The sequence below is a fragment of the Amblyomma mixtum genome, chromosome 10 (genome assembly GCF_055824585.1).
Source record: "Amblyomma mixtum isolate Tamu chromosome 10, ASM5582458v1, whole genome shotgun sequence".
Taxonomy (NCBI): Eukaryota; Metazoa; Arthropoda; class Arachnida; order Ixodida; family Ixodidae; genus Amblyomma; species Amblyomma mixtum.
This window is the reverse complement of record NC_143021.1, coordinates 25,900,932-25,916,093: the sequence shown is the minus strand read 5'-3', so window position 1 is coordinate 25,916,093 and position 15,162 is coordinate 25,900,932. Positions and strand designations below refer to the sequence as shown.

Here is a 15,162-nt window from a genome sequence, read left to right as displayed (position 1 = left end):
CGTAGCTACTACTTGCCGCTGTCCGTGATGATCTCGCAATAATTTGGAACGCTTGCAGCAACCACGAACTGCTCTAAACGATTCGTGGCATAGCCACCGCGCAGGTCTTGCGTAAGCTTGATGATCGTTGACGACGCATATCGAGCAACAAACGCCGCGTCTAGCAAAGGTCCTTTGAATCGACGCACTTCGTGCATTCACGATCGCAAGAAGCGATTGGCATAAACCCTTGGAACCACTTGTTTACAACGGAGTGAAGATACCGCGGTCGCCGCCGCAGCGGCCTCACATCAAGCAGCCATTTTTTGTGTCCACAGAAGTAACTTCATCTCACGCGGTCGCACCCCTGGGCGTCGTCTGCTCGAGTGCGCCCACGGGATATTTTTTGGCAATACGTCCCCTTATTTGCGGCTGGACGGTCTGTTTACGCTATTGCGTTCCTAACTTCCACATCGGATGATCCAGTTTTAGGTTATTGTATTGAAACCGACGCTTTCACTTACCGTGAGGAACAAGTAACTGGCACAGGCTGTTAATGAAATGGCCGAGTTGAATCGCAGCCGAATATACTGCAAATATAGAAGAGTGAGGTAAGCATTGAATGAATATAGACGACATGGTGGGATGGCAGTAATATTACCAGGAATCTTTGTACAGTTGGTTCGCTTGCGCTCAAAGCTGCCGGCATGCGGCTTCATCACTTTGTGATGCAAGGCGCGACCAGGTTTATCTAGATCGGTCGCATCCAGGTGGAGACGATTCTCCGTTGTAGCAGACTGTTGTGGTTACTTTGCATGCGCAATTCGAAAGTTCGCTATCAGCTTGAAATTCAGGACAGCCGTGAGCGGCGTGCTTTTGTTCAACCAACGCCGAGCGCGCTTGTTACGCTGCCTCCGAGTAATCCAGTTCTTGGTGGGCGCAGGTCTGCCCAGTAAAAAGTTTATTTCAAGCCCTTTACACTTTCTGACCACTACGTTACACTATATTCAAACACAATATGTTCCTGCTCGTTTGCCAAGTGTAACGACAATGCGAAAAATAAAACAAATTTTTGTGCGAAAGCGCAATTCCGTTGGGCAAACGCCGAGCAAGATCTCACGATGTTTGAGGGTTTGTGCAGATCTTGCGATATACATGTGTTTGAGCCAAGTGAAATAAATGAATAAATAAGAAATCAAATAAATATTCGAGGCTGGGATTCGAACCCGTTGCGACGCGAACAGACCGGCTTCCCAACACACAATACGACACGGTACGATACGAAGCAATACGAACACGTATAGCGATAATCGTCATACGAAATCCCTGTTTCTGACATTTAGTCCGCAGCTCAGGTTACAAAAACCCTCCTGCAACGCATTACCAGCGTCTTTCTCTGTACCGGCGAGCATGTTTTTTTACAATGCAGAAAAGTTCGGCGTATGAGTGTTTGCGCATCATGCCGGTCTAATTGTACACCCACAGTAAAAGGTTTATGGAACTTAATATTAGCTATAAATCTAATTCCTTCGCTCTTTTTTCACGCCACACAGAAAATTTATAGTTGGCCCTATTTTACGTCAAGTTTATAGTGCACCCAGAAATCTCAAATAATGCACCCTACATGCAAGTAATTAAATTTTTTCGCGAAGTCCTGTTCTCCAAAAGTATGACAGGAGGCGCGCATGGCTGCTTATGGTAAGAGGCATAAGAGAAATCGCATTTCTTGGTGTGATTACGAAGCAGCAGATGCACCTTTAAAAAAAGATATACATGCACCACGATAACATCACGTTGATACGCTTCATGTACCACGCCTTACATCTCCCAGTCGAAGAACACAGCAGAAAAGTTTTCTGCTGTGTTCACAAGTTTTCTCTAATGTTTTTGACCAGTACTTATGCATGCAACAGAAATGTTTGTGGTAACAAAATAATTGTGCGTAGTTATCACCGAAATTACTACATACCACCGAAATGTTCTACAGAGAAAACTACAGCACTAACTAAAAGTGCCATAAAAAATAGGAATATTTGTCATTACGACAAAACTGCAAAATATCATTCATTTTTTACACCGTTCTTCTGTTTTTTCTGACTGACTTTCGCTAATGAGAAGGAAATGGAAGCAAATACACATGTCCTAAAACTTTAAAAGCAAGAGCAGAGCAGGTGGCTCAAGACGAAAACTACGACGCATGCGTTGATCGCGCTACCATGGCATAAGAAGCAAGGGGTACATTATCAAGCACTTCTGCGCAAACGAGTAGCTGCTTGAGGTCACGGCTCGTGCCCGCCGGAGCACTTCCGTTGCGAGTGCAGGTAGGGGCACTCGGGATGTGCGGACACACGTTTCGCTGCTCTTAGGATTGCACGTGGCGACCGACACTAGACGGAGTGACGACTGCGGGAGCGAAATGACAAAGTCAAATAGACGAGATCTTTCCGTTAATATTTTTAAAGTAACACGCATTTAGATTTACGCTAGTTAAGTCGAGCAGGTTTGGTCAGGGACAGCTAGTCCCAGGAGGCTGTTAGAAAGTCTAGAGGCAATAGAGAGGAAGGAACAAGGCAAATTCCAGAAGTCAGGTCACACTCAGTGATAACAGGAAGCAGGGACCAGAAGCCAGCAGGAGACAGTATTCATGAGCTGACCGCGGGTAATTCAACAATGAGGAGGTGCAAAGGAGCTGTAATGTAGCGCGTAAAGGTTGATAGGCGGGTATCAGTCGGGACTTTCGCTGGCTGGACATTGAACGCTGTGCTGAGAGAGACGACATGCAAACTGTCCGAGAATGTTGCAGGGCGCAGTCTGGTAATAGCTGCGGCGGGACAGAATGATGTCTTCAAATGGCAACGGAGCACAAATAGAGGAAAGACCAGGTCAGGTAGTCGATAGTGCAATAGCACAGCAAGTATACATCGTAGCGGGCACAATACCGGAGGTGCTAGGACAGAAGAGAGAGGATGACAAGGGCATGGTAACTATAAGTAAACCATGGCGAAATGCATCAAAATAGCAGAAATAAAAATTGTGTGGAGTAGGTGTTGGCCGACAGTTTGGATAATATGGCGTCCATTTTAGTGGAAGGCTGGGAGGAGACATCAGCTGGCGCCCGGTGGGCCATGCAGTAGGCTGTTTTAGTTGCCGATGGGAAATATGGGCGAAGTGATTGTGGAAGCGATGAAGAAATTAATAATGGAGTCAAAGCCCAATAAAATGGCGGCAAGAACGGTCAGGAAATATGCATAAAGAATGATATTGTCACAGGCCAGACGGAGAACAGTCGTAGACGTAGAGGGGGACCGCAGAACGGCCGAGGTTTTTAATCGCCCAGAACAGAGCCAGCTCGAGCGCGCCTCACGCGAACGCGACCACTTCGTCCTCGTCACGGCTTAGCGCGCAGGTAGCTCGAGCCAGGTCCGTGGCATTAGTCCCCCGAAAAAGAAGAGCATCGTCCCGATGCGAGGGTATGTACAAAGCAGAAAATGAACAGGAAAAGCAGGAAGACAATGTTAAAAAAAGAACAAAAAGAAATAAATTAAAACGCAGAACCCGAACACAGTTTAAAGTGGAGCGCCATCGCTCTCACGCGAGAAGTATGGCTTAAGTCGCAGACACTTGCTCAGCGGCGGTGGCGGAAGCAACAGCGGCACAGAGTAACTGCAAATCCTTCACTTTGCAGTTCTTGGCCAGGCTTGCAGCGATACACGTGGTGAACTAAAGTGGCAAGAGCGACGACGATCGGCCCCGCAAGATAACGACACAAGCAGCACCAGCCAGGAGCATATAAAAGGACAAGGCTCACCTGTGCCCCCCACACTTGCTCAGCGGCGGTGGCGGAAGCAACAGCGGCACAGAGTAACTGCAAATCCTTCGCTTTGCCTTGGCCAGGCTTGCAGCGATACACGTGGTGAACTAAAGTGGCAAGAGCGACGACGATCGGCCCCGCAAGATAACGACACAAGCAGCACCAGCCAGGAGCATATAAAAGGACAAGGCTCACCTGTGCCCCCCACACTTGCTCAGCGGCGGTGGCGGAAGCAACAGCGGCACAGAGTAACTGCAAATCCTTCACTTTGCAGGTTGGTGTGCTTTCACTTATTGAAGTCATAAGAAACCTTCTGCCAAACGCCGCCGCCGCCGCTTGAGTCTGTGCTGTTGCTGTAGTTGTTTTCTACTGTGCCGCATGCTTTTCCATCGCGAGTGCTATGGGTGATCCTGTTTGTGATATATGCCTGGTTTGTAATCAGCCACTTCCAGCAGAGGGCTCGTCCCTTACCTGCTCAGAATGCCGATACGGTTACCACTTAGGCGCTTGTTCTAATACGACGAAAGCTGCCTACAAAGCAATGACAGATATCGATAAAAAAAGTTGGAGGTGTCAAACATGTGTAGTTTCAGCTGCTCGAGGCTCAAACATTGTAACAAAGGTACAGAAGGAGCAGTCTCTGACAGAAAGGATGCTAATGGAAATCAACAGAAAGCTCTGTGAACTACCGGAAATCAAACAGAAGTTAGATATCCTTTTCCAGGTAAAAGAGACAGTGGAAAGTATGGAAAAGTCTGTTCAGCATCTTTCAGATCAGTATGATGAAGTGCTGGCCAAAATGCAGCTTCAGTCCACTGAGATTGTCACTTTATCGAAAAGGGTTGAAAAGATTGAGGCACAGATTCAGTCAGAGAACACTAACACCGAAGTCTGCGAACTACGACAGCAAATAAACAGTCTGGAACAGTACAGCAGGCGGAATAACTTGGAAGTACATGGACTTGCGCAAACCAAAAATGAAAACTTGTTCCAAAAAATCAATGCTATAGCCCAGGACCTAGAGCTTCCTCAGTTGACTGAGCACGACGTTGAAGGCCTTCATAGACTGCCCGCTAAACGTGGCAAAACCCCGGCAGTTCTGGTTCGCTTTTCCTCACGTGTAATGAAGGACCAATGGATGGCAAAGAAGCAAAGTATGCGGGAAGCTGAATCCACAGTGTACTTTCTTGACAATTTAACAGCGCAGAACAAAAAGCTCATGTGGATGATGAGGACAAGGGCCACAGAAAAGCAGTACGAATATGCTTGGCACAGTAATGGAAAGCTTTTTGTACGCAAGTGCCAGGGTGAAACGGCAATACGGATCGCGTGTGTTGCTGACCTGGAAAATATCATCTGAGCAGGCACCGGCTCTACTTCGCCTTACTGATCAGTTTTTTTCATTATTTTTCTTTGATGGCATCACAAACAAAGCCTCTTTACTACAATGCTTTATCTTTTAACTCTGCGGTGCGCAGTTGTCTTGTTCACGAAAATGACAGGATGTCAGTCTTTCATGTGAATATTAGAAGTCTAAAAAATAAGCACTTTGAAATGCAATCAGCTTTGGATTCCCTGAATCACAGATTTGATATACTAGCGTACACCGAAACATGGTTCACAAATCAAAATGATGTTATCTTCTTTCGTGGCTACAAGTTTGAAGGCGTGTTCAGAGAAAACCGTAGAGGAGGTGGCGTGGCATTGTATGTTAAAGAAAACCTTGACTATGAAGTTTTATCAGATTTTTCTCTTGTCGATACCCACTACGAATCGGTTGCTATAAAATGTCATGGAACACTGATCGCTTGCATTTATCGGCCCCCATCTAGTGAAAGTACCGAATTTATCAAGTTTGTGCGTGATCTTCTTGAATATGCTTGTATCGTAAATATCCCTGTTGTTTTGGTTGGAGACTTTAACATTGATCTTTTGACAAACAGCTCCCCGCGACGTCTTTTTTGTGAAACCATTGATGCATTTCTCTGCACCAATGTTATTCAGTCACCAACAAGAATAACCTTAGAGAGGGACTCATTATTAGATTTATGTGTTACAAATCATGAGTTATCAAGAGTGCTATCAGGTGTGCTTACATTTGATTTGAGCGACCATCTGCCTATATTCTGTTTTTTTCCTCGGGCGATAAAAAAAAGGAAGCAAGTACCAAATCCCCAGATAGTATATCGCAGTTTCAATCAAGAAAACTTAGCTAGGTTTAGATCCATGATGGAAAGCACTGCCTGGAGCGAAGTTTACAATGAGTTAAATCCTAGTATAGCGTACAATATCTTTCTTCAGTTAGTAAAAAGCAAATATGATACCGCATTTCCTTTGACAGTGGGAAAAACTCACAAAAAGTCTCGAAAGCCGTGGGTTACGAGAGAGTTATATCGACGAATTCAAACCCGTGACCGGCTTTTTGACAAATTCATCCAATCAAAAGACCCAGTCATACTTAAGGAATACAAAATACTTAGAAATAAGTTAGGCTCTGATATTAAAAAAGCTAAGAAACAGTATTATCAGAATAAATTTTCAGCAGTCTCCAATTGCCCTAAGAAAATATGGGATTGTTTGAGCGACCTCATGGGAAGGGCGACAACCCATATTCCCAGCACATTAACATTCAATGGTGTTGAATACAGTGGCGCTGCTTTGGCAGACAAGTTTAATGCTCATTTCCTATCCTCTGGCGAATCATCTCAGAAGCAGGATAGAAATCATGAAATTGCTCAGTATATTGCCTCTCCAATTGGTAGTTCCATATTCTTGAATCCTTGCAGCGAACATGAAGTATTCACATTTCTTAGAAGCCTAGACAAATCCACTGCGGCAGGCGCAGATGAAATTAAGGCCGAGCCTATTATTGCTGTTGCCGATCTAATTAGCTTGCCCTTGCAGCATATATGTAACAACGCGTTAGTTCAAGGTATTTTTCCAGATGGTATGAAAATTGCCAGAGTGGTTGTTTTACACAAAGGTGGCCCTTATGACAATATAAACAACTACAGACCTATATCTGTACTCCCTTTGTTTTCTAAACTGCTGGAATATTTGATCAAAATCAGACTGTGTAAGTTCTTTGACGACAGACAAATTTTTGTTAACGAACAGTTCGGATTTCGTGAGAAGAAGTCAACAGAAATGGCATTGCTTAGTATAAAGGAAAGAATATTTTCTAATATGGATGACAAACAATTTACAGTTGGACTTTTTTTAGATTTCAGGAAGGCATTTGATTCAGTTAAACATGATATTTTATTTTATAAGCTACCTTTTTACGGCATTCGAGGAGTTGCCTTAAATCTGATCCGTACTTATCTTTCCGGTCGCGTTCAGTATACATGTTTGAATGGTCATCAATCACAACCTGGTCAATTAATATACGGTGTCCCACAAGGGTCTATTTTGGGTCCAGTATTTTTCATTCTTTATATCAACGATATAATAGCCATCCCTCGAACTCCCACAATAATTTTATATGCAGATGATACCAGTGTATTTTTTTCTGGCATGCATCTTAGTAATATTCAGGCTGAGGCAAATGCATGGTTACAAGAATTGTCTTTATGGTTGAATATAAATAAACTAGAGTTAAATGTTAATAAAACAAAGCTTATTTTATTTAAGGCACGTAACAAGCCTGATAACAGTGAAATTAATCTTACATTCAAAAATAGCGTAATTGAGCGTGTTTCTTCCTACAAATTTTTAGGCATAATCTTTGAAGAACACTTGAGTTGGACCCTGCATATTAATAAGATTCATGCCAGCATATCAAGGTCATTATGTGTATTATATAAACTTCGAGACCTTGTTCCGAAATGGCTGAAATGGCAGTTATATTATACCCTAATTCAATCACATCTTCATTATTGTTTACTTGTTTGGGGATCTACAACGAAAACTAACCTCACGAGGCTGATAACATTACAGAAAAAAGCAATACGATATGTCGAAAACCTTGCATACAATGATCATACAGGTTTGTACTTCACTAAGCATTCTATTCTAAAAGTCAATGAATTATTTGAGTTGAAACTGCTTTCTTATGTGTTTAACGATTTCAAACATCATCCCACTAAATATGTTCAATTAAACTCTAGTAGTGACGCGCCTTATAAATTAAGGCACGTCAGTTACAGAGTACCATTTGTAAGGACTAACTATGGAACCGAAATGCTTTCATATTTAATTCCCAGTCTTCTAAATAAACATACACAGGCCATAGAAATTATTCAGAAATCTGTTTCCCAAAAGTCATTCAATAGAAATGCTAAAGCTTACCTCCTTTCTCGCCCGAATGATTAAAATTCTTGATGTCCCTGTTTTTCCGTCAACTCTTTGAATTATCGTGTTTTTCTTGTTGTGATGTTTCTTGTAAATATTTACTTTAATTATGTCATTGCAAAAGTATGCACGTTCCTCCTACTTTTACCTTGTATAATTATGTGTTGTTTTTTCTAATGAGAGTGTATGAAGCTCTTGCTTCTTTTGCCACTTGTCGTGAGCATTGTGTCGGGTGCTTGGGCCCCGTCAGGCAGAGTGCATCTGCCTTTTGCCCCTGCATCCGAGACCTTGTTGTCTAAATAAAGATCTATCTATCTATCTACATGCACAATGTCAGTTCGTGGTTGCCGACGACCGGTAGCCACAGTTCCACGTGGAACAACCTCATAATCCACGTTTCCAACACGACGGAGCACCTCATAAGGTCCGAAATATCGGTGCAGCAGTTTTTCGGACAATCCCTTTTGGCGGACAGGGGTCCACACCCACACACGGTCACCGATGATGTAGGTAACCTCCCTGTGGCGCCGGTTGTAACGTTTGGAGTCCGTGTCTTGTTGAGCTGTGATGTGCAAACGAGCAAGCTGGCGAGCTTGCTCGGCTTGTTCGACAAAGGAGCCCGCATCTGGTGTCAAGTCATCATCCACGCACGGGAGCATGGCGTCCAGCATCATCCGCACTTCTCTGCCGTAGACTAGACGGAATGGTGTAAAGCGGGTTGTTTCTTGAGTCGCAGTGTTGTACGCGAATGTGATGTACGGGAGTATTTGGTCCCAGGTTCTGTGCTCCACATCCACGTACATGGAAATCATGTCGGCCAGTGTTTTATTCAGGCGTTCTGTGAGCCCATTTGTTTGGGGATGGTATGCTGTCGTTGTTCGATGGCTGGTGTGACTCAGCTCAAAGATGTCGTGGACAAGCTGAGCTGTGAATGCCTTCCCTCGGTCTGTGATGACGACGGACGGAGCGCCGTGTCGAAGCACTATTGCACGCATAAAGAAGTGCGCAACTTCGAACGCTGTGCCTTGAGGGAGAGCCTGCGTTTCGGTGTAACGCGTCAGGTAATCGGTTGCAACAGCTATCCATCTGTTTCCTCCCGACGACAAGGGAAATGGTCCGAGGAGGTCCATGTCGACTTGTTCAAAGGGTGTGTTAGGAGGCATGATAGGCTGCAACATGCCAGGCGGTTTCAGAGGCGGCGTCTTCCTACGCTGGCACTCACGGCAGGTCCGAATGTATCGCTTCACACATGAGGCAAGGTTGGGCCAATAGTAGTTCTGCCGCACCCTGGCAAGTGTGCGCGTGAATCCAAGGTGCCCAGAGGTCGGCTCGTCGTGGCAGGCGAGGAGGATCTCGTGGCGGAGGGCGGCTGGTATAACCAGAAGGTAACTCTTACCACTGGAGGCGGAGTTTTTCTTATACAGCACTCCGCCTCGAAGACATAGGGATGGCAGCCTGCGAGCCAGGTGGGAGGGTATCGAGGGATGGTGACCTTCTAGATGCTCTATGAGCAGCTTCAACTCGTCGTCCGCACGTTGTTGTGCGATGATGTCGGACGACGTGACTGCACCAAGGAATGCATCGTCTTCTGCGTTACCTTCGTAAGGTTGCACGGGTGAACGCGACAAGCTGTCAGCGTCGGTGTGCTTGCGACCAGACTTGTAGATGATGGTGAAGTCAAATTCCTGTAAGCGTAATGCCCAACGTGCTAGGCGGCCACATGGGTCCTTCAAGTTTGTCAACCAGCACAATGAGTGGTGGTCAGTAATAACCTGGAACTGCCTGCCATACAGATAGGGGCGGAACTTTGTGATGGCCCATACTACGGCCAAACATTCCTTCTCAGTTGTAGAGTAGTTACACTCTGCACGGGAAAGTGCACGGCTAGCATAAGCGATCACTTTTTCGACACCGTTCGGACGCTGGACGAGAACCGCTCCAAGACCGACGTTGCTGGCGTCCGTGTGAATTTCAGTGGCGGCATCATCGTCAAAATGGGCTAGTACTGGTGGTGATTGTAGCCGACGTCGTAGATCGTCAAAAGCAGTTTGCTGCTCGGCACCCCACAAAAATGGCTCCTCATCTCGTGTCAAGCGCGTCAGAGGACTGGCCAGCTTAGCAAAGTTTTTTATGAAACGTCGGTAGTACGAACAAAGGCCTAGGAATCGTCGGACGGCTTTTTTATCAGTGGGAACCGGGAAGTCCGCGACGGCAGAAATTTTGTCAGGGTCTGGCCGGATGCCCTCGGAGCTGACGACATGCCCGAGAAACTTCAATTCAGTAAATCCAAAATGGCATTTTTGCGGCTTTAGAGAAAGATGAGCTGATCGGACGGCTTCTAACACCACTCTGAGCCGCTGCAAATGTTCCGAAAACGTTGTTGAAAAAATGATTACATCATCCAGGTATACTAGACATGTTTGCCATTTAAGGCCGGTGAGCACGGTATCCATCATTCGCTAGAACGTTGCTGGAGCACAGCAGAGTCCGAAGGGGAGCACACGAAATTCATAGAGGCCGTCCGGGGTGACAAAGGCGGTTTTCTCCCGGTCTCTCTCATCAACTTCTATTTGCCAATATCCGCTGCGCAAATCTACCGAAGAAAAGTATTTTGCTTGGCGCAGTCTGTCGAGGGAATCATCTATACGAGGTAGCGGATAGACATCTTTTTTTGTTACGCTGTTAAGTTTTCTGTAATCCACACAGAAGCGCAGCGTGCCATCCTTCTTTTTTACGAGAACGACAGGAGACGACCAGGGACTATTCGATGGCTGGATTATGCCGTCATTGAGCATCTCCTTCACTTGCGTTTGGATGGCCTCCCGCTCTTGGGGAGATACGCGATAAGGCTGTTGATGTATTGGGCGCGCGCCATCGTGCGTGACTATCCGATGCTTAGTGATGGGCGTCTGACGTACTTTAGACGACGAGGTAAAGCAGTCCTTAAACTGCAGCAACAATTCTTGCAATTGCTGCCTTTCTGCGGGCGGGAGGCCCTCGTTTATGTGAACGGCGCGTACTGCCTCTTCGTCAACTTCACCAGGCGTGTCTTCTAGGCATGCGAAACACTCAGCCACCTCTTGGACAGGGTCGACGTGGGCGATGGCTGTTCCACCAAATAAATGGCGGTGTTCATTACTGAAATTGGTCACGAGGATTTCAGTGCGACCGTCTGATAGAAAGGCGAGCCCTCTTGCTACGCAAACACCCATGGTGAGCAAAAGAGAGACATTTGGCTCAACAACACGTTGTCCGCAATGTGGCGCGTCGCAAGTGACCCTAGCCAGAATACTCGCCCGTGGAGGCACCGTTAAGGCATCGTCGGATATACGCAGTGCGGCTCTGCAATTCTCGGGGGCGGGTTTGGTGGCGGCGAGTTCAGTTGAAAATGTAACCAATCGATTTCGAAGGTCTATAGTCGCACCATTTTCTCGAAGAAAGTCGAGACCGAGAATGACGTCTCGTGAGCATTCAGGCAGAATGAGGAACGTTGCCACGAAGGTGCATCCGCGCACCGTAATTCTGGCCGTACACATTCCGAGCGGCGTAACCACGTGGCCACCAGCCGTACGTATCTGTGACCCTGCCCACGGCATCATAACTTTCTTCAGCACCTTAGCCATCCTACCGCTCATTATCGAGTAGTCCGCACCCGTATCGACTAGTGCGCTAACCTCCTTAGAGTCAATCAGCACGGGTATGTCAAGGGAGACCTTGGTCTTACCAGACCCAGTCGTCGGCGCCGTCTTCGTCGTCGTCGTCGTCGTCGTCATCGATATCGTGGTCGTCAATTCGGGAAGGGTCAGTCGGCGCGTCGGTGGAAGCTTTTCGGCAATACGGCGTTCGGCGGCCTCGCCTCCAAAGGTCGCCTGTTCTAGTTTTCCCGGTGCGGGCTCGAGGACCCACGCTGTGCACCAGATCCATAAACGGACTGATGAGGCGACGAATGGCGAGGTGAAGGCGATCGGGACGTTCGGCGCGGAGGGGGTGGTGAACCACGCCGGCGGGTGACGTATTCGTCAAACTCCTGAGGCTGTTCGGCATGCCGCGGACGGGGACTACTTGCAGACAAGCCTTGGAATCCCAGAGACCGATATGGACACCGCCGGAAGATGTGACCGGCCTCGCCACAATGGTAACACAGGGGACGTCGGTCTGGCGCACGCCAAATATCGGTCTTTCTCGGCGCCTGTCCTCGAGCTTGCCAGTAGGGAACCGGCTGCTCGGCGTGTACTGCGACTACCGAAGGGGCATACGGTGGCGCGCAGGGAACCGGCGCAGGACGGCGCAGCACGTCCGCATACGTCGCTGGCGGCCAAGCAGCTGGCTGTGGTGGCGGCTCTACTGGAGCGACGGGTGGTCTGAGCGCCTGCTGAACTTCCTCCCGAATGGCGCTAGTCAGAGAGTCCACAGGAAAAATCCCCTGAAGTTTCTGCAGCTCCTCACGGACCACAGAACGCACGATGTCCTGAAGGGAGCTTGTATTGGCCCCCGAAGCAGCATCCAGGAGGTGTAGAGCCGAGATAGGGTTTAGCTGCCGGTCGTAGAAATTGTACCGTTGCTGGAGCGCCCTCTCCATGAGCACAGCCTCGGAGAGGAACTCGGCGACCGTTCTGGGCGGGCTTCGCACAAGACCGCAGAACAATTGCTCTTTCACGCCTCTCATCAGGTGTCTGAGCTTTTTCTCTTCCGTCATGGTCGGGTCCGCTCGGTTGCAGAGGCGCGTCACTTCCTCCACGTACATCGCTACGTTCTCATTTGGTAGCTGAATGCGAGCGGTCAATTCACGCTCGGCCCGTTCACGGCGATCGCTGCTGGTGTATGTCTCCAACAGCTGGCGACGAAAGTCCTGCCACGTCGTTAGACTCGTCTCGCGGTTTTCGTACCAGATCCGAGCGGCGTCTTCTAAGCTGAAGTAGACGTTCCGGATCTTAGCACTGTCGTCCCAGCCGTTGAAACGCGCAACGCGCTCGAACTGATCAAGCCAGTCTTGGGCGTCCTCCGAGTATCCGCCGTGAAAGGGCTTCGGGATCCGGGGATTTTGCAGGCTCACAAAAAAAGCAGGTATGAACGGAGCGCTGTCTGACCTTGCTGCCGTGGTCGTAGCCATGGGTGCGCTCTCTTGAGGCCGCAGTCCGAATTCTGGAGACAAGCCGCGGAGCCTGCGGCTGACACGATGGACGGGGGTTCGCACAAGAGGCACCGGGCTTGTGCTTCGGCTCTCCGAGGAAGGATGGAGCATCAGCCGAGAATACCCCGCACCTCCACCAGATGTCACAGGCCAGACGGAGAACAGTCGTAGACGTAGAGGGGGACCGCAGAACGGCCGAGAGTTTTAATCGCCCAGAACAGAGCCAGCTCGAGCGCGCCTCACGCGAACGCGACCACTTCGTCCTCGTCACGGCTTAGCGCGCAGGTAGCTCGAGCCAGGTCCGTGGCAATATTTAACCGGAGGATCGCATAAAGGAACATATAAGGGTGTAGGAAGAGAGCAAGATAGTCAGACTTAGAAATGCACGTAAAGCATGATTAAACATGTGTGTACTCTCCGTACTAACACATCTCAGGGATCTAGGTCATCCGCGGTTTATCGATTTCTATGTCTGAAAAGAGGACAAGAAATCGATGGAGACGAAGAAGGAAAGGCTAGGTATGCTGATGCATCAAGTAAACAATTGGAAAAGAATATAATCAGCTTGAAAATAACATGTCTAGGTGTCAGAAACAATTGCCAGTAAAAGGACATGGCTGGGGGTAATTATGTAGAGACAGGGAAAAAAGTCAGGCAAAAAAACATTAACATAGTCAAGTGTCTCACTGACGATACAAAACAGTTTTGAGACAGTGCTGATATTATTCTGGTGGAGGAATGAATGGCCACATCGATGATCTGGATGGATACACTGGTTGTAACTGGAAGTTAATGCTAGATTTCTGTGAGCGGTGCAACCTGTTTATTGTAAATAGAAAACCTTACTGTGAGGAACAAATCACGACGAAAATCTGGAATGGTCAGACGACCACTAAGTACTGTGTAATGTCGCTGGGAATCTTTAGCAAGGGACCAAAAATGGAAATGGACAGAGAGGAAAGTACAGCCTGGGAAGTAATAATTAATGTAATAGTCTGCACATGGGAGCCACGATTAAAATCAAAATGCAGAAAAGGTAAAAAGGCAGCGCAAAACAAACGACTGACAAGTAGCGCTAATAGCAGCAGGAATGGAGGAATCAACAGAGAAACGCCGCTTGGAAAAAAGGGTTATAAACCGGTAGAACAACTGGCCAGTATGAAAATATAACAAGTAAATGTGGAAAAGTGCTGGGAAGAACCATATGTATCAGCAGCGCGAATACCACACAGCGCTCTTTACCTTCTTCTCCTTCTTCTTCCTGTGTGGTGTTCGCGCTGCTGATACATATGGATCGCAACCAACTAGCCCGACAGATGGTGTTGCTGGAAAGAAGAAGCAAAAAGCTGGTTTAATAAGAAAATTGAGCAGGCCATCTGACAACGACGGGTGGCCTCAAAGGAGCACAGCGAGAAAAAGAAGGCGCAGTTGTCGCAAGAAGAAACCAAAAATGAAAATCTTATCAACACAAGAGAGAAACTACAGGTCCTCGTTCTGAATAAAATAAAGCAGTGCACTGATCGCTATTTGGCGCAAGTTCATGATTGAACTAAAAGCGGGCCCAGAAAATACTGGAACCTATAAAGCTGTCTTGGTAAAATGACTCAAAGAAAGCAGGAATGGATTTAAGGTAGCGTCACAAAATATTTAGAGGTTGGCGACAATGTGAATTACACCGCATGAGCGGAGTAATTCACGCTACCACTCCGCCATGCCAGCTCAATGGTTTGGACTGAACAAAGGCGCGTCTAGTGAATGCGGTATGTTCGTTCACTCCCCTCTTCCTTCCTTCTCGTTATGACGAGGTTCAGGTGTCCACCGAGATATGCGAGACAAATACATTTCCTTTCCTCAAAAACCAATCTACCGTCGAGCAAGGCGTATAGCCGAACGGGCGATGGCGTTCTGTGGACTCCCTGGCAGCGTTGCAAGATGCTGTCTCATTTTA

The 15,162-nt window shown here is 47.4% G+C and overlaps 1 protein-coding gene across 1 annotated transcript; it reads right to left on the bottom strand.

The window, feature by feature from the left end:
• Positions 1–2,495: 2,495 nt before the first annotated feature.
• LOC149325421 (uncharacterized) lies at positions 2,496–11,856 on the bottom strand. Its single transcript, XM_089564277.1, has 3 exons — positions 11,002–11,856; positions 9,306–9,768; positions 2,496–2,521 (listed from the first exon to the last, which is right to left on the bottom strand). Exons 1-3 carry the CDS (start codon positions 11,854–11,856, stop codon positions 2,496–2,498), a joined length of 1,344 nt encoding a protein of 447 aa, XP_089420403.1.
• Positions 11,857–15,162: the final 3,306 nt, after the last annotated feature.